At 40.7% G+C, this 20,625-nt stretch overlaps 1 protein-coding gene across 4 annotated transcripts in view; it reads right to left on the bottom strand.

Moving 5' to 3' along the window:
* Positions 1-20,625, bottom strand: part of LOC106072780 (uncharacterized) — a 152,689-nt gene that overhangs the window by 73,493 nt on the left and 58,571 nt on the right. For all 4 annotated transcript variants that reach the window (XM_056037894.1, XM_056037891.1, XM_056037892.1 and 1 more), the window contains one exon: positions 4,664-4,791. In XM_056037894.1, the coding sequence (XP_055893869.1) occupies positions 4,664-4,791 (128 nt within the window). The remainder of the gene's footprint in view (positions 1-4,663; positions 4,792-20,625) is intronic.

The following is a 20,625-nucleotide window of genomic DNA, read 5'->3' on the forward strand; positions in this document are numbered from 1 at the left end:
AGAGAAATCGCTTTGCGGTGACAGCTCAAGGGTTCGCTCAGTTCCGTTCTCAGATCATCTTCGACAAGTGTCCGGACAATGACACATGTTTAGAATCCGGACAATGCGACATGTTAAGAGACCTGACGAGACGAGACCTTTAAGGATGGACACACACACCACCGGGAAGTGAAGGAGTTAACACACTCGGTTGATCTGGTTGGAAAGTCTTCTTCCAGACAGGTAAAAGAATGACAATTCTTTGAAATAGATAAATACTCACACTCAGGCACATGAAGAGACGGTCTTTTACTGAAGAGAACTGGAAGATACGAGAACCGAAAGTAAAGAAATGTTGATTAGAGAATAGTGTACAGCGAATGGTTGTAGAAAAAGTCAAAAGACAACAACAACAAAAAAGGTTTTCATTTCAGCGGATGGCTAAATCTTATCTTCAAACATTTTCAGACCCGGAACCGGAATGTGATCAAAGCACGCATTGTCAATGAGTGGAGAAAGAGAAATGATGAAATAAGACGTGTAGGGCTCCTACAGGATGTCTTTTGGACTTACAAAATGTTAGTTGTACAAGTATTTCCCTGTACAACTATCCACAAGAATGAAGTTAGGGAGTAGGTCAAAAATGTGTTCAAGCGCGTTACAAAAAGATTCCTTAGTCAGAAAAGTTTTATTTATATTGGACGGCGTATTTAGATTTCGTGTATCATTGAGAAGGATGGAAAAGTAGTTCCCTAACAAACCAAATAAACTGAATATGTAGATCTAGCTTGAGAGTTTAGATATAGTCTCTAATTGATAGGCGGAGCATATGCAAAACGACTTTTTTTTCTTTCTTGAAAAATTTTCTTACTTAGACTTCGATCCTCCCGCGCCCTTTGGCGCATTGGGCGGCAAGCTGTCTTCACAAAGATCTGTCAATGGCAATGTCTGAAGCCTCCTCCCACCTGGTGTCTACTGTTCTGAGGTCCTCCGTGAAAGTGTGATATCAAGTTATACGAGGACGTCCCTATTAGCGCTTTCCTTGTATTGGCCTCCATGTCATCGCAACTCTTGGTATGCGTAGTTTATTTTGTCAGAGAACATGTCCCGCAAACCTCATGCGACGCTCTGTCACAACCTCTCAAAGTGGTCGAATCCCACTTCGGCATAGGATTTCCTTGTTTGAGACCCGATCTCTATAACTGACTCCTAAAATTCGTCTTAGCCATCTTTGTTGAACCACATTTAATCTTTTCTCAATTTAAAAATCTGATCCTCAGATGAAAATATTTCATAATGACTATGACAGAATGAGGCTTAAGAAAAAAAGTTGAAATGTAAAAGTTTGTAAAAAAAAAAAAAAGATAGTTTCAAGAGTTTGCTTGTCTTGTTGTGGCAGCACTTTGAAAGAAACTTGTTCACAAAACACTCTGAGTCTGCGCGAGTTTTGAAGTGAAATGGCCAAATAGTCATCATAACCCCAGATGTTTTCATAACTAGAACCAAGTGATGGCTTCCACACGTGGCCATTAGCAGAGATTGTGTAGGTGTGTTTAGCTGTACGAGTGTCTGATTGTGTGAGAGAGTTTCTGTGTGTAATTCATTATTTTTATTTATCTTCCACAAATTTTCTTCCTATTATTACAGAAAGTTTTATTATCTGTTTGTTAGTTTTTTTGTTAGTTTTTTGTTAGTTTTTTTCATTCCGAGTTGCTTTGTTTTTCTTTCTAATCTTGTTTTATTGAGATTCTTTACATTATCAAACAGTCCATATTCATCTATATGTGTATCAGAATTTATCAAGACCTATTTAAAAGACTTGATCTCAGCTACAGCTTTTAATATCGGAGATGTTCATAAATACCTGAAAAATATAAAAAGCTCACTTGTTGGTGTATCCGCTGTACAAAATAAAGAAAGTGTTTTGATCATTGGATTCAATCATTGTTCAAAGGAATAGGATAATTTATTTTTTTTTTGCTCTGTATAATCAAATTTTTAAATCTCTTCCAATTAAAGGACAAATAATATTAAAATGTAGACTTTCACTCTATGACTCAAGATTATTTAAAGCTTATTTAAAAACAAATGGGCCACTAAATAGCTGTAATAACAGAATTTGGATACCCCGAAACCTAACAAGCACGCTAGTCAACCCCAAACCCTTACGAGCACGCTAGTCAACCCCAAACCCTTACGAGCACACTATAGAACTCCAAACCCAAACGAACACGTTGGTCACTCCCCAAACCTAAACCAGCACGCTGGTCACTCCCCAAACCTAAACCAGCACGCTGGTCACTCCCCAAACCTAACGAGCTCGTAAGCCAACCAGAATCCTTACAAATACGCTAGTGAACCCTAACCTTAAAACCAGATTCTAGCCATGAAGAGTTTTGTGTTTAAAACCACCCTCCAGAAAGGTTTGAGGCTAAAAACCACCTCTTCAATATAAAAAAAGCAAATTACTTAAAATTCTATGAGCGTAGCCAAAAGGATTCTTTAGTTTAACCTCCCTTCAGTGGGGTTTGAAGCTAAAAAATACCTCTTCAAAATACCTCTTCAATATGAAAAAAAAAGCAAATTACGCACTCAAAATGCTGTGAGCGTAACCAAAGGGGTTTTGAGTTTAAACCCCCTTTCAGCGAGGTTTGAATCTAAAAAAATACCTCTTCAATATAAAAAAAAAAGCAAATTACGCACTTAAAATTATAAGAGCGTAACCAAGCCAAAGAGGATTTCGAGTTTAAACCCCCCTCCCCAGAGGGCTTTTTTAAAAGTTTAAAACCCCTCCAGATGGTTTTAGTATAAATACCCCCATACAGAGAGTTGAGTTTTGAGGTTGAAAAACTCTCTCTTCAATTTATTCTAAAGCAAACAACAGTCACCAAATTCTATGAGCGTAGCCAAGGGGGTTATGAATTTGTTAAAAAAAAAAAACTCCAAAGATTTATTAGTTTACATCCCCCCCCCCCCAAAAAAAAAAATATTTTGACAATAAAACTTCCCTTTTCGATACAAATTTTAAAGCAAACTACAGTCACCTACTTCCAAGAGGGTAGCTAAGAGAGGTTACAAATTTCTACCAGTGGCTGGGCTCAGTTAATAAAGTGCAGTGAATAGTCATTTGCCGAAAATGAAAAACACTAAATGTGGCTCAACAAAGATGGCTAAGACGGATTTTAGGAGTCAGTTAGAGAGATCGGGTCTCAATCAAGGAAATCATATGCCGAACTGGTAAGGTTGTGACAGAGCGTCGCATGAGGTTTGCGGGACATGTTCTCCGACAAAGTGAATTACACATAATAAGAGTTGCGATGACATGGAGGCCATTACGAGGAAAACGCAAACAGGGACATTCTAGTACAACTTGGCGCTTCACTTTCATGGAGGTCCTCAGAGCAGGTGGGAAGAGACTTCAGACATTACCAGTGACAGATTGTTGTGGAAGCAGCTTGCCGCCCAATGCGCCGAACGACGCGGGAGGATCTAAGTCAATAAGCAGGCAATAGCGGGGAGTCTACAATTTTTTCACTAACTCCAGGAAGAACCTATTGTAGGTTACAATAAACGTCTTCCGCAAGAATGAAGGGTCAGAATGTAATAAAGATTAACAAAGTACACACACATACACACACACACACATATATATATATGCGGGGGAGGGGAGTCCCGAAAAAAATCCTGGCTACGCCCATGCGGTATCGACCATTTAATTCTAAATTTAGCAGCGGTAGCCCAGGTTAAGGTCTACTATATTAATCAATAACAGTCGCCTAAAGTTTAAAATAAACAAGGGTAAATACTCTTGACAACTATCTCAATAAGGACAACAATCAAAGCGATTTCCTTCCCTTTGAACAATATTTATAAGAATGGGAAGGCGAAGAATTTAAAAAATATATTTAAAAATGGACGATAAATCTTCGTCTTTGTAGACAGCGAGGGGAAAAAAAAGGAGTGGTTGGGAGGGGTTGGGAGGGTATCCGCCCTTGTAAGGCCAGGTTGGGTGCTAATGAGGATAAACAGATTGTCGGAGCTCGCGACGTCTGTTTTCTTATTGGCATCTCAATCAGAGGGGCAACAAGGACAAGCTGGCTCAATGGCTTTCCCAGCCCTCTAGTTAAATGTCTATACAACCTCCTTAACAATAAACCCATTTCCACTTGGCTATTGAGAGAACTGAAGGCAGGGCGAATCCAGTTGTTGTTTCTAATGTAATGCTTGAGTAGAGAACAAATACGTGCGTTATAAGATAGTTGAGAGATAGTAAGCTCAGTTGATTTCATTTGGGTGTGAAGTTTTTGTTTTGTATTTGCTTTTTTTTTAAATATATTTTATATTTTATGAGATTTGGAAAAAAAATGGGGGGGGGTGCTTTACATGTAATAAAAGTCTAATATTTCATTTAGTTTTGTTTTCTTTGAATATTGCTTGCATCATTTACCGCGAACACAGACGAGATAAATAAATAGGAGGAGTTAGAGGGGGGAGGGAAACAGACAAGGAGGGAGGAGATGGAGACCAAAAGGAGAAAAGAGTGAACGAACGTGGGTAGAGATATGAAAAGAGAGAGAGAGAGAGAGACAGAAGAGAGATTGAAGAAGGAAATAGAGAAAATGAGAGAGCATGGGAGAGAGAGAGAGAGAGAGAGAGAACAAAGTGAGGAGAGACCAATCCTTACCGTAGAATCTCTGATCATAAGGATACTCTCCAGGAATGTCCAGTTTTCTTCTTTTCAGCTTCTCTAAGACGTCATTGTCCAGCGGATTGTTGGAGTGGACACGCTTTGGGGGCCTTCCAGGACGAGCACTAGAAGAAAACAGGAGACACAAGTTAAAAACAAAAACTTACACTTAACACAAGAACCTGAAGAGGCATACAAACAATAAATAGAAAAAGAAACAAATTGTAATTATTGTATAATTAGTGATTTAAAAATAAAATTAACCGACTGCGCAAGAAGAGAATAGAAGACGCTATGGAGATAACGTATCACAGAGTTCGCCTATTGTTATACTCTTATACTGTTATAGTGTCATTCAGAGTTCGCCTATTGTTAGACTCTTATACTGTTATAGTGTCATTCAGAGTTCGCCTATTGTCATACTCTTATACTGTTATAGTGTCATTCAGAGTTCGCCTATTGTTATACTCTTATACTGTTATAGTGTCATACAGCGGGCGATCCATGGCTGTACGTGAGGTAACAAGTCTCGTTATTTGACGTTCTGAACCATCATTCGACTGATTTCGACAATGTTTAAAATAACGGAACTTCTTCGAGATGGGTGTGACAGTGGGCGGTCTACTGTTGTTACTCCGGCCCGAAAAAACTTTCCCCTTTCAGCTTTTACGTTGAGACTTTCCTACGGTGTCAAAGAAATCACAGCGCCCTGGGCCATGAACTTTTTGTTCTCTGTGAGATAATAATATCGTATCATTTTATTATTTTTTTTTTAGGAGTGGGGGGGGGGGGGCTTTCTCCTTTTGATAGAATTGAAGAAATACAAAGGATTGTGGATAGAGAACAGGAAACTTCCAGCATCCGTCAGATCATTGTGAAGAATGGATGTTACGGGGGGGGGGGGTGAGAGAGTGGGAATATGATATTCCTCTTCACTTGAAGACTCCAGGGGGGTGTGGCGAGTAGTGTTTAGGTCTCCTTGGTAGGACACAACACAAAAAGGGGTGAGGGGGGAGATTGGGGTAGGTTATGTTTTGTTAGATGGGTGAGCGGGGTGAGGAGAAAGTACCTATCACCATCTCCGACTCTGGGCGCCGCTAAAGGACAGAGAATGATTTAGATGTCACTGTGAACATATGGATGTCAACCCAATTGGCATTTAAGAGAAGGGTTACGAGGAAGTGTCATAGTTGACATGAAACCAGAACACTTTGAACTCTGTAGATTTAAAAACATTCTGCTGCTCTGCTTTTCACCAAAAATCATACCAGATTCTAAGAAACACTGTCCAGGTCTTCGTTGCTGTTTTTTTTTTTTTTTCCACAAAACTTTGTCTATCTGGTACAATATTTGTACACCTAATTTTTCCATCTTCCCACTTTTGACATTTCGCACAATTATTCACTGTCGATGACAACAGTTTTTAAAAAAGTTAACCAGGTAGTTAATCCATTAGGGATAATAATTTTTTTATAAAGAAAAAGGGGAGTTAAACTTTGCAGTATTGACAGATAAGATAGTAAATTGGGGTTCTCCTCTTTTTTTTCTCACTTGTTTTGTATAGAAAAAAGGGGAGCTAAACCTTGCAGTACTGAGAAATATAATAGTTTATTAGGGTTCTTTGCCATAGATAAGTTGTTGTTTTTTTTTAAAGTATTTGTATATTTCGCTTGTTTCATATCAGACGTCCTTTGAGAATTGACGACTATAACGTCCTAGCTCAGATCTCCTGTAGAAATGGAAGCGGGCAGGGTTCGAACTCCGCTGGACAGTCTGAATCGCATGTCACACGACCAGTCAACTAGTTTTGTAAGTTATTGTGAATGGGTAAAACCAACGATAGACCAACATAGACTGTACATTTTGTGCCAGTAAACTTTGTATAGAGCTGACAGAGTGTTCTGTTTGTTTCTATCAAGTAACGTATGCCTGTACTTTGTACTATTACCGGGAACAAAGCAAAGATTAACATTGCCTGAATGCGAAAAGATACTTTGTAGTTTTTGTGTTGTTTTTTTTTGTGTTTTTTTTTTGTTCTTTTTTCTAAAAACGGCTTTTTTTTCTGCAGTTTGAGGCTGGATGGTGCTGAGTAGTGCTGGGTAATGTTGGGGGGGGGGGGCGGGTTGAGACAACCATTGATTTGTCAATCACATGCTGGGATTGGACCTGACATCAGAGTGACACGACCTGTTCGGACGACAGGAGACTATCACAAAGCAAAGATGTGTTTCAGGTCATGTTGGAATGTGAAGAGAGAGAGAGAGAGAGAGAGAAACGGAAAGAGAGGGAGAGAAATAATGGAGAGCAAGAGAGAGGGAGCGAGAAGAGAGAGGGGGGGGGGGCAGAAGCAAAAAAGTGAGGTGGAGAGAAACAGAATACAGAAAGAGAAGAAGAAGAAGATGATACAAGAAAGTTATTAATGAGAAGTGAAGAGCGGGAAGAAACTCACTTTAAATCAAGTTAGAAAAAAAAACTTACCCCCTAAAAAACTTTTTTTTAAAGGAAAATTAAAAGAATTAAAGAGAGAGACAGAGACAAAGAGAGAGAGAGAGAGAGAGAGAGAGAGAGAGAAAGAGAGAGAAAGAGAGAGAGAGCGATGAAGAAATAGAGAGACGCAGAATTCTTCTTTCTTCTTCTGCGTTCTCAGATAAGTAGAAAAATACAGACAAATAGACAGAAATACAGACAAATAGCAGAAATATAGACAGAATGAGAATGAGAGATAATAACATAAACAAATAATTGAACTTTTAGTTCTGTCCGTGTAAGTCTGGAAGTTGACCATCAGAGATGACCTCTAAACCTCATCAGAAGGCAATGCGTATTAAGTACTCGTGACATTGTTGTGTTTTTCCCTCCATCCCAACCAATCGCCACACTAAAAAACTAAATGTTTTATTCAAATCTATTTCCAGAAAGGTACATGACTATACGTCTGTTCCATAAACGTTTTAAAATGAACATTAATTTGTGTCTCTTTGAAATAAATGTGCCTCCTAATCCAGATTGGTCCATTGAAGTCGATGGTTTCCCTTGTCGTGCTGAGATACCAAAAGCCTTTGAAGTGAAGCATTTGTTTGAGGAACAGTGAGGGAACCGGAAACAGGGCTTTTAAATGCTTTATGACAGCACTGTACTTCTTGCTTTATTCAGGCTTGCCACAAGAAACCAAAAATAGAACTATTAACAGAAAATATAGAATGTATTTCAAATATAGACTCTATATCACATAGAGTATAAACTATTAGTATACTTTTTTTAAAAAGTGACACAAATATGCATAATGACAAAAAAAGTCCTTTTTTTATGGACCTTGCCCTTCAAATTTATGAAACAAAAACGACCATTTTGGTTGTTAGTGAGTAAACGAAACAATTCACTGAATGCAACGTAAAATTGACAAGTTCAATTTAAACAGTTTCGATATTTAATCAACATGGCGGTAACGAGTATAAACCTCTTCAGCAGAGCCATTTTGTTTAATGCTGCCGGATCAGTGGCCTGCATCCTCCTTTGTGTGCTTTAAAAATTGGAGACTAGTCCGTTCTAATTATATATCTATATAAATTCATTTCACCAGCAATGTCTCACAAGTAGCCTATTAGACGTGGAAGCTAACATTGTATAAGGCGGAAGTTGTTCATGAGTATTATTGTTACACTCAGCTCAGGTTCACGAGAAGGGAATGGGAATTTCCGAATTTTATATAAAGAAGTCTAGAATTTCACTAGACTTGCGTGTTTCTTCCGGAAACATTGACGTAGCTAATATGTAGATAGATAGATAGATAGATAGATAGATAGATAGATAGATAGATAGATAGATAGATAGATAGATAGATAGATAGATTGATTGTTATAACAAATCATCAAGGAAGTGCCTCTGAAAGAAAAGGATATCAGAGTTTAGAAAAAGTGTGTGCGTGTGTGTGTGTCTCCACAATGTCCCCCTCGTAACTACATTCGGATTGATTGCTCTCATGTTTGTCAAAGTTTCAATGAAATCAAATGATACTCGGGGCGCCCCTTAGTTGTACTCGTGGGCGCCTCACAGTTCTACATGCCAGTAACAAAGCGAGAAAACAAATACAAAACAAAAAAAACACTTTTCCATAGTTTCACGAGGGCGCGGAAAAGAACAGTTAGGCGTTGGGCTTCAAGAATAGGGAGCGATTGTTGCCATTTTTTGTGTATGGACTATAGAAATGAGGACAATTGTGTCGGAAAGTCGCTCCGATTCATTTCCTCGTGTTGGTCTCTCATCACATTCTTTTTTAGACTTAGTAGAACATTTTAGAATACCTGATTTTTGTTATAAAAGAGAGAATACCAGATCTCGGTAGAGACAGACAGACAGACACTCGGGAGAACAATAGAATACAAGAACTTCCTAACGATGAGATAGTTTTTTTTGTGAAGCACTTAACGTTAGGGACCTGACGTCTGCCTGTGGCCCCATACTGATCATTTTGTCCGTTTGTTGGTGTGTGTGTGTTGTGTGTGTTTGGGGGGGGGGGGAAGCGTGATGTTACGTTTTGTCCTACTGGTTTTGACACTAGCTGGGAGCCGTGTTCGACAGCATCAGACCCACTCAGGTGGCCGCCTCTGTTGTTTACTATGACTTTAATTCCTCGTTTCTTTACAATTTTGTTATCCAAAAAAAAAACGTGCTAGTAGTTCAGAATGCCCGGAAATGACAACAACAGAGGCCGCAGGGAAGATGACCACACGAGGAAAACCAAAAGGCGCAATTATTTCGCGTTTTAGTTTCATCCATATTCATATCAATGTAATTTTTGTGGTTGTTGTTCCCACCTCGGGAATAGACAATACTTTGTGACGTACCCAACTGTAAAAACATTAGAGTTTTGATCAGAGCTCACTTATCATTAGGAATATCTTGGTCCCTCAGAGTTTTCTAGCTGAAATCCCAACAGTATTGTAGCTAGGATATCAACACTCAACAGTATTCTAGATGGGATATCAACACTCAACAGTATTGTAGCTGGGATATCAACACTCAACAGTATTCTATCTGGAATACCAACACTCAACAGTATTGTAGCTGAGATGCCAACACTCAACAGTATTCTATCTGGGATACCAACACTCAACAGTATTCTATCTGGGATACCAACACTTAACAGTATTGTAGCTGGGATATCAACACTCAACAGTAATCTAGATGGGATATCTACACTCAACAGTATTCTATCTCGGATGCCAACACTCAACAGTATTCTATCTGGGATACCAACACTCAGCAGTATTGTAGCTGGGATATCAACACTCAACAGTATTCTAGCTGGGATATCAACACTCAACTTTATTCTAGCTGGGATATCAACACTAAACAGTATTGTAGCTGGGATATCAACACTCAACATTATTCTAGCTGGGATATCAACACTCAACATTATTCTAGCTGGGATATCCACACTCAACAGTATTGTAGCTGGGATATCAACACTCAACTTTATTCTAGCTGGGATATCAACACTAAACAGTATTGTAGCTGGGATATCAACACTCAACATTATTCTAGCTGGGATATCAACACTCAACATTATTCTAGCTGGGATATCAACACTCAACAGTATTGTAGCTGGGATATCAACACTCAACAGTATACTAGCTGAGGTCCTAACAAATTTCTAACTGGGACTTCATTAGTGAACATCTTTCAACCTTGGATCTTTATGTCAACAATTTTCTTGTTAACAGTTTTTCCCCCAGGGATAATACTATGTTTTATTGGCATCTTAATCATTTAGCTTGGGTCTTATATACGTGAAGCCCAATATTATAAATAAAAATATAAAGCGGAACAAACCTTAGTTTAAAAAAAAAAAAACTTAAAAAAAAAATATACAGAACAACCATTGGTGGAATGAAATGATTAAATCTGAGCCTAGCATTAAGAGAGCTTTTTTTTATGAGACCGTCGCACGAATTTCACCAGATAATTAAAGCTACTCGATAGTAATGGGCGTAATTCCATTTCCGGCGATATCAGGCGTAAAAGTATGAGAATCGATTCTTCTGATGATATTTACGTCGATTACCTCCTTGAAGACCAAGCCTAAATTTCGGCACCTTTTTTAGCTTGATCTTTATATTATTATTTTATTAACGTCACCATTTTTGTGTGTTTCGTTTTCATTTACTTGTAAACATGAGAATTTAGCCTATTTTTAAACTCTGAGGGCACTGTAAACATGAGAATTTAGCCTATTTTAAAACTCTGAGGGCACTGTAAACATGAGAATTTAGCCTATTTTTAAAATCTGAGGGCACTGTAAACATGAGAATTTAGCCTATTTTTAAACTCTGAGGGCACTGTAAACATGAGAATTTAGCCTATTTTTAAACTCTGAGGGCACTGTAAACATGAGAATTTAGCCTATTTTTAAACTCTGAGGGCACTGTAAACATGAGAATTTAGCCTATTTTTAAACTCTGAGGGCACTGTAAACATGAGAATTTAGCCTATTTTTAAACTCTGAGGGCACTGTAAACATGAGAATTTAGCCTATTTTTAAACTCTGAGGGCACTGTAAACATGAGAATTTAGCCTATTTTTAAACTCTGAGGGCACTGTAAACATGAGAATTTAGCCTATTTTTAAACTCTGAGGGCACTGTTAACATGAGAATTTAGCCTATTTTTAAACTCTGAGGGCACTGTAAACATGAGAATTTAGCCTATTTTTAAACTCTGAGGGCACTGTAAACATGAGAATTTAGCCTATTTTTAAACTCTGAGGGCACTGTTAACATGAGAATTTAGCCTATTTTTAAACTCTGAGGGCACTGTTAACATGAGAATTAAGCCTATTTTTAATCTCTGAGGGCACTGTTAACATGAGAATTTAGCCTATTTTTAAACTCTGAGGGCACTGTAAACATGAGAATTTAGCCTATTTTTAAACTCTGAGGGCACTGTAAACATGAGAATTTAGCCTATTTTTAAACTCTGAGGGCACTGTAAACATGAGAATTAAGCCTATTTTTAAACTCTGAGGGCACTGTTAACATGAGAATTTAGCCTATTTTTAAACTCTGAGGGCACTGTAAACATGAGAATTAAGCCTATTTTTAAACTCTGAGGGCACTGTAAACATGAGAATTTAGCCTATTTTAAACTCTGAGGGCACTGTAAACACGAGAATTTAGCCTATTTTTAAACTCTGAGGGCACTGTAAACATGAGAATTAAGCCTATTTTTAAACTCTGAGGGCACTGTAAACATGAGAATTTAGCCTATTTTAAACTCTGAGGGCACTGTAAACACGAGAATTTAGCCTATTTTTAAACTCTGAGGGCACTGTAAACACGAGAATTAAGCCTATTTTTAAACTCTGAGGGCACTGTAAACACGAGAATTTAGCCTATTTTTAAACTCTGAGGGCACTGTTAACATGAGAATTTAGCCTATTTTTAAACTCTGAGGGCACTGTAAACATGAGAATTAAGCCTATTTTTAAACTCTGATGGCACTGTAAACATGAGAATTAAGCCTATTTTTAAACTCTGAGGGCACTGTAAACATGAGAATTAAGCCTATTTTTAAACTCTGAGGGCACTGTAAACGTGAGAATTAAGCCTATTTTTAAACTCTGAGGGCACTGTAAACGTGAGAATTAAGCCTATTTTTAAACTCTGAGGGCACTGTAAACATGAGAATTTAGCCTATTTTTAAACTCTGAGGGCACTGTTAACATGAGAATTTAGCCTATTTTTAAACTCTGAGGGCACTGTTAACATGAGAATTAAGCCTTTTTTAAACTCTGAGGGCACTGTAAACATGAGAATTTAGCCTATTTTTAAACTCTGAGGGCACTGTTAACATGAGAATTAAGCCTATTTTTAAACTCTGAGGGCACTGTTAACATGAGAATTAAGCCTATTTTTAAACTCTGAGGGCACTGTAAACATTAAGCCTATTTTTAAACTCTGAGGGCACTGTGAACATGAGAATTTAGCCTATTTTAAACTCTGAGGGCACTGTAAACACGAGAATTTAGCCTATTTTTAAACTCTGAGGGCACTGTAAACACGAGAATTAAGCCTATTTTTAAACTCTGAGGGCACTGTAAACACGAGAATTAAGCCTATTTTTTAACTCTGAGGGCACTGTAAACATGAGAATTTAGCCTATTTTTAAACTCTGAGGGCACTGTTAACATGAGAATTTAGCCTATTTTTAAACTCTGAGGGCACTGTTAACATGAGAATTTAGCCTATTTTTAAACTCTGAGGGCACTGTAAACATGAGAATTAAGCCTATTTTTAAACTCTGATGGCACTGTAAACATGAGAATTAAGCCTATTTTTAAACTCTGAGGGCACTGTAAACATGAGAATTAAGCCTATTTTTAAACTCTGAGGGCACTGTAAACGTGAGAATTAAGCCTATTTTTAAACTCTGAGGGCACTGTAAACGTGAGAATTAAGCCTATTTTTAAACTCTGAGGGCACTGTAAACATGAGAATTTAGCCTATTTTTAAACTCTGAGGGCACTGTTAACATGAGAATTTAGCCTATTTTTAAACTCTGAGGGCACTGTTAACATGAGAATTAAGCCTTTTTTAAACTCTGAGGGCACTGTAAACATGAGAATTTAGCCTATTTTTAAACTCTGAGGGCACTGTTAACATGAGAATTAAGCCTATTTTTAAACTCTGAGGGCACTGTTAACATGAGAATTAAGCCTATTTTTAAACTCTGAGGGCACTGTAAACATGAGAATTAAGCCTATTTTTAAACTCTGAGGGCACTGTAAACATGAGAATTTAGCCTATTTTTAAACTCTGAGGGCACTGTAAACATGAGAACTTAGCCTATTTTTAAACTCTGAGGGCACTGTAAACATGAGAATTGAGCCTAGGATCAAACCAAGTGGTCAAAAAGACCTAATAAAGAGTAAAGTATTTCGCGTGGATACACAGCCCTAACTGCGACTTACATATTATGCCACATTCAGCGCAGACATAACCATTGTTCATCGTTAGTCGATTTCAATGCTCTTTTCGCTGCCGGCAATTTTCTTTTGGTCTCAAATGTGTATCACGTGACCTTTGTAAGTGATCTCCAGCTGTCTCGTTCCGAAGCCGCCTACAACCAGATGCTCTCTTCCAAGTTGGTGCCTAAGATGGTCTTATAAATACGGAGGATTCCTGCCCGGTGAAGAGGAAAGGCAAAGAACGAGAGCGAACAGGACCTCCAGTAAGCTACCACAGTAGACTCTAGTGCAGGGGTTCTCAACCTGTGGGTCGTGATCTTCTTGGCGGTCGATTGACGATTTGCCAGGGGTCGCCAAAGACCGTCGAAAATGTGGATTGTTATTGTCTATTCTTCTATTGCTGTATGTGTGTGGGGGGGGGGGGGGGGTCGCAGCAGAGTGGGGGATTGTAAAAAGGGGTCGCCGAGCATAAAAGATTGAGAACGCTGCTCTAGCGAGTGTACTTGCTCTAAGTGAGGATGGATTAAAGGCTTGATCCGTGTAAGTCTCATCGCACTAGGGCACCGTGTTGAGAACTCTATTCTCTGATAACACGGACAAGGAAAGCGGCAGTCCTTCTCAAAGCTTCTCTGTCTCCGTACAGAGTCAGCTCCTCATGCAAACCAGCTTTTGTTTCACTCAAATGGCCTTGTTTAGGGTGTAGTGTTGCGCACTCGTAAAGGATGTGGTTAACTGTTTCGATGTCGTCCTGACAATGCCTGCAGCGTGAGTCGAAATTTGGTTTAAATTTAGCAAAATAGGCACCGATTGGACAGTGTCCCGTTCGGTACCTAGCAATTGTCACCTGTTCTTCCCTATTTAGCTGCCACCATTCGTCCGATTTTGAGGGCCCTTTTAAGTTTTGCCAGACTTCCCTTCCCGTATTACCAGTCTCCCAGCTTTTGTTCCATTTATTTCTTGCCCATTCGTCCACTATCGTACGCGCCTGCTCAAAAGTCTGTGGCTCGTCCACAGGGTCCAGTTTTGTGCCGAGCTTGGCTAATAAGTCAGCCTTCACGTTACCCTCCACATCCACGTGTCCTGGTACGTATTGGAATGTCGTCCGAATTTTGTGTTTTTCTTGGAGGCGTCCCACGCACGCCAGTGTTTTTGCCAGGGGTTCCGGGAGCGTATCTGCAGGGCTTTCAATGGCTTGTAGGCTCGACATAGAGTCTGTAAATAGCACAATAGGACTGGGTTGTGCTGTTTTCTCGTTAAGTCGTTCTTCAATGTACTCTACTGCATTTTGAATTGCAACCATTTCAGCAACGTAATTGCTCCTGCCAGAACACGCACCTAGAATCTCATCGTTTTCAGTCGAGCCAGGGAATCGAACTACCACACCATACCCAGAGGTTTTTTGTCCGAGGTTCTCTCTCGTGGAACCATCTGTGTACACTTTAATGCAATCAGCTGGGTACTGGGCGACAGTTTTCCTGGCAGTGTTTCGTAGGACAGTTTTTGTGCATTTCTTGTTAACTTCTGGGTCAATCAGCGATTTCCTCACCTCTGGGACTCCAGGAGCATTCGCCGGAGAAGAAGCCCCATGCAGAGCGAGAGCTGCTCTGTTCTGGGGTAAATCGACTTCTTTGGACAATTCCCGCACCGAGTGCATGAAAGAGTTCCGCTTCAGCCGATTTCCGCCCTGCCATTTGTCGACCAGACTCCTGACTGGGCAGCCCTCTTCTAGCCGTTTGAATTTTTCATAAGCAATCATAACGGCTCGCTCCCTTCGTAATCTCAGTGGTGGGAGATTTGTCATGACCTCACATGCCGCAGTTGGCGTTGTACGAAATGCACCACAAATGAGTCTAATTGCTTGGTTCTGCACTGAGTCCAGCCCCGCTAGAGACGTTTGTGAGGCATAGACCTGTGCAAGAGACGAGTACTCCATCCTCGACCTTACCGCTCCAATGTAGAGGGCCCGTAACACGTTCGCTTTGGCCCCCCACTTGGTCGTGGCTAACCGCTTGACTACCTTAAGGCTCTCTGACGCTTGCTCTCGCACTGTTCTCACATGGTCGGACAAACCCATTTTTGGGTCCAGGGTGACTCCCAGGTATTTCGGCTTGGCTTCCATCTTTAATTCGGTACCATTGATTGAGAGAGAAATCTTTTCTTTATAGATATCTTTGCCAAGAGTGAAAAGGGTCCAGACTGTTTTCGCGCAATTAACCTCCATATTCCACAAACGTGTGTAGCAAGAAATCGTGACTAGGTCACGTTGGATTTCCGCAGCTAGAGCGGCTGCAGATCTCCCAGTTTTCCAGATCAGCAAATCGTCCGCAAAAAGTAGTGAGCGACACCCTAGGCGTTTGGTCAAATCGTTGATGAATACCAGAAAAAGTGTGCATGAGAGTGACGAGCCCTGAGGCAACCCCTGCTCGAGTACCTTCTTATTTGACAACTGCTCGCCATAACGTGTCTGAACTAACCTGTTCGTTAGGAAGCTTTTTATCCATCGGTACATATTGGAGTTTACCCCAAGGTCCATCAACTTGAGCAACAAACCTTGTCTCCAGACCCTATCGTACGCCTGTTTGAGATCCAGAAAAACCGCGAGTGTCGACTCACCCTTCTTCTCCCTTCCGCCTCTCTGAAAACCGTCTGCCACCTCTTGCATAAAGACTGTAACCTGGTCCATTGCGCTACGCCGCTGTCTGAAACCACCTTGTTCCTGACAAATCAAATTGTGGGACTCTAGGTACCACGTAAGGCGTCGGTTAATAATTCTCTCCGCAATCTTTCCCACACACGATGTGAGGGAAATTGGTCTGTAACTCTCAGGGCTGTTTGCATTCTTGCCCTTTTTAAGGATAGGAACAATGGTAGCCAATCTCCATGCCTTTGGGAAGTCCCCTTGAGTCCATGTCCGATTTAGTAAGCCGTGAAGTTTTAGGAGGCCAATCGTTCCAAGATTTTTTAGCATCTCAGCGCTGATGCCATCTGGCCCCACTGCCTTGTGTAGTCTCGCCTTTTTTATCGCGAAAGCCACCTCCATCATGGTAAAGGGCTCTGAGAATGTTTCCGTCCCAGCCTTGCTGTCGACCCACTTGCGTTTTTCATTGGCTCTTCTAACACGGTCAAGGGCCATCGACACGGAAGATTTTTTGTGTGCTTTGGAGACTCCAGCAAAGTGTTTGTTCAAAGCCTCCGCTCTCTTCTTGTCAGTAATAACAGGGCCACTAGGCGTTTGCAGGGGCTCCGCTACCCTCGGTTCCCCCACTCCAGCCAAGTTGTTTAGTAACTTCCATGCCTGTCGTCCATCCGCGAGATCCAGGTTCGCACAGGTCTCCGACCACTTTTTTAACGACTCTTCTGACACCGTATCTCTTACCAATGCCGTGAGTTTATTGTAGGCTCGTCTCGTCTCCTCCGTTTTTTGTCTAGCATGCCGTCTTCGTGCTGCTTTTCGTTGTCGGACAAGACGTGCCAACTTTCGAGACCAAAAGGATCGGTACTTGCGCTTACCACTGGTTCGCGGAATGGCCCTACGAGCCGCAGATAAAAGAGCCTTCACAAAGAGACTGTAAGTTGCGTCAATATTCTCAAAATCAATATCAAGTCCTTCCAGGAGTGTATCTGATGAAATCCTGAAAAGCTCCCAGTCCGCCTTAGCGTACACCCACTTACGTCTAGGGCAGGCTGTTTGTTTTGTCGTTCCGAGATCAATTGAGACCATTAGCGGCAGATGATCCGATCCCAAGTCCCCCAGGACGTCTAGTCGACTCTTAGCAACTATGTCCGCAGACGCCAGGCACAAATCTGGTTTCGATTCCCCTCCATGCCCGGAGTGAATGAATGTGTTTGGAGAATCAACGTCGTTGAGGAGAACCAAATTTGTTCCGTCGCATAAGTCGATTACTTTCTGTCCCGAGGGATCGGTTGTTGTACAACCTATAACCTGGATTTTGGCATTGAAATCACCCGCCACTATCGTTCTGGTACTGGAGAGGCTTTTGCTATCGAGTGTAAGGACACTTCGCGGTGGATTATAGACATTTAGGCATTCAAATCTCTGTCCATCTTTAAATATTTCAACCAGGAGCGTGTCGGTCTCACCACATCCCCGTGAGGTGGCTCCCTTCACACGAGCAAGCAAAGGGTTCCTGACAAAAGTGACTAACTTCTGACATTTTACACAGGAACAGGTAAAGGCCGTGAAGCCCGAGAGCGAGGGCACACAGCTCCGTTTCCTACCAGCGTTGCCAGCTTCCTGCACCAAGAACGCATCGACCTCGAGTTCCGACAGCAGTCTCTCAATTTCAGGCTTTTTAAGGCGCAATTGCCTATTCGCATTAAATGATATGATTCTGAGTTGCCCAGTACCTTTAACATGTTTGGGCTTAGAGGGACCGTCCCTCTTGCGTTCCTTTTCCGAGCTTTTATTGGTCACATTTGGTGTGGGGGTCACGACTTCCCCGTCCGTGGTTTTTGATGGGTAGCTTGGCTCGACTTGCGTCGAGGGGCGCTGGCCACCCTGCAGCAACCCTTGGTTAGTTTTTGCTGTCAATATCGGTGAGCTTAGTGGGCGGACATCTTGAAGAACAACGACGGTAGCTAACTTATCGGACATCAACCCGTCGTTAGGATTGATAGAGCGGGGCCTATCGAGTGAGTAATGCCCATACTCGGGTTTAATAGATAAATTTTGTAAAGCCATGTGAGTGAAATACCCGAGTGCGGGCGAAACTGGTTGCATGTTAGACTGTTGGATTCGATCTCCTCAAGTGGGATCAATGCTACCTACTCAGGAACTCGGGTTCGCTGAGCTAGCTTCCAATGTCACGCTTGCCGCGAATACCTTGTGGTATAATGAGTGGTTGTCTAGACTCGTTGCTTTCACCGCCAGAAAGTTCGCCATCAGTGGGGCGACTAGATGCAATGTCGTACATCCGGAAACGTACCTTCTAGAGCCTACGGCGTTTATGGGGCGCGCCTCGCATTCCGGCGCACCCTAATCCAGCTTTTAACCAGGCACCCACACATTGGGTTGGACATCCTGGATTTAACAAGCTCCATCCACTTGGCCTTGAAAACCGTAGACGGAGGGGATCCCCGTTAGCCGCTGTTAGAGGCGTTCACAGCGTTACCAAAGTCCGCCGCGAGGAGGCCAGGATCACCAATAGGACTTTAAGGCTTGATCCTGTCCGATCCGTCGCACTGTTTTCCGGTGGTGATGGTTCCTCCACGAATCGCGATGGTACAGCATATAAATATGGAGTTTTCTCCCTCGTGGGCTCGGCCTCCGGCCACGAATGGGATTGGGAAACCATAGCATTGACTCAATGGACCGTTGTACCGTGACCCATGAACTAGCAGATGTGATTAAATGATTAATCTTCGTACAATTTTCTTCCACTTTTTTATTCTCATATCAAGTTGAAATTTGGCACATATTCTACGACGACACAAATGAGTCAGTAAAAAAAAATTAACCAATTAGTTAATCAATGAGTAGAAATTAATTAATTTTATATTTTACAAAAAGGGAGTAAAACCTTGCAGTATTGAGATTTTGCGGTTATTCCTCTAAGATACGCCTTTTTAAAAGTATTTTTTTAAATTGTATTTAGCTGGTTTTTTATTACTTTGGACAAAACTCAATCTGCACTGTGACATTGTTGCGTTTCCATTCCAAAGTGCACGCACGCGCACAGTTCCGATTGGATGTTTGACGTGTTGTATAGCACGTGAAATGTCCATGTGGAGCTCTAATTTAATAATAACCATTCCCTGATAGGGAAGGATCTAGAGAGGTAGGGGAGGGAGGGGACACGCTCCGTCAGGCCTGGGAACGAAGGGAGGTCACCGAACAAAGCTGGACGGTAGAGAGTTATTCCTCCTTGTAATAACAGTTTGACATCCAACACCGTAACACCGGGAGATCGCGGGATGAAAATTTCAATATCGCCGTGATCCGTGCCGTGACGAAGACTCGTAAAGATCTGCTTATCACAGGACCAAATATCTATGATTAGCAAAGATGGACAAAAAAATTCAAGAAAACAAAAATGGAGGGGGGGGGTGAGTTGTTGCTTCAGAAATGTCTGCTGGTAGTCTCTGTCGAGTGATTGTCTGGTGAATGTCTCATGATTGGGAAATACTCAGAACAACATTGAAACTATAGAGATGAGAAACATCGTGGCATAAAAAGAACAGCATTGATTGAAACTATAGAGACATCGTGGGATACACAATGGCCAAACCTATAAATAGAAAGACAAAATCTAATTCGTGGATCAACAGACAATTATCAAACACATCAAGAGACAGACAAAATCTAGATAATAGAACAACAGACAATCATCAAACATATCAAGAGACAGACAAAATCTAGATAATAGAGAAATAGACAATCAGATTTAAAAATATACAAAGAGAGAAAAATATACAAAGAGAGACAACCTGTAGGTCGTAGAAAATAGTTTCAAACAATATGGGAATGTTGGAATATACTTATAATTAACTTCACAAACAATGAATATAGTTTTATTTTAATATAACATTTGATGGTACTATAGTATTTATACTAATGTAAGTTTCGTATTGTGATGTTACATAATAGAAAGTTACAGAAAAATGTAAAGGACATTAATGAACAAGAACCTAGTGCATTTATTAATAACTTTTGAGTAATCAAATGTACAGGTCGGGATGAGTAAAATGTTATATATGTTAATACGATGTCAGGACAAGTATCATCTACGCTAAGATTACGATGTCTAGGTAAGTGAAATAACATTTACTCTAAGTATACGAGGTATCGACCTGTAATAAGTTCAACTAAAAGATAAACAAAGGAGTGATTCAGTGATTCAGTGATTCAATCCTTCTTTATCTTAACAACTCAAACAAAATAAATGAACTGTGACGCGGTGAAGCTAAGTCAGCCAATTATCATCTCTACCACGCAGCAGTGTGTAAGCTACACAATTTACACGATATTTTGGTTC

The sequence above is a fragment of the Biomphalaria glabrata genome, chromosome 8 (genome assembly GCF_947242115.1).
Source record: "Biomphalaria glabrata chromosome 8, xgBioGlab47.1, whole genome shotgun sequence".
Taxonomy (NCBI): Eukaryota; Metazoa; Mollusca; class Gastropoda; family Planorbidae; genus Biomphalaria; species Biomphalaria glabrata.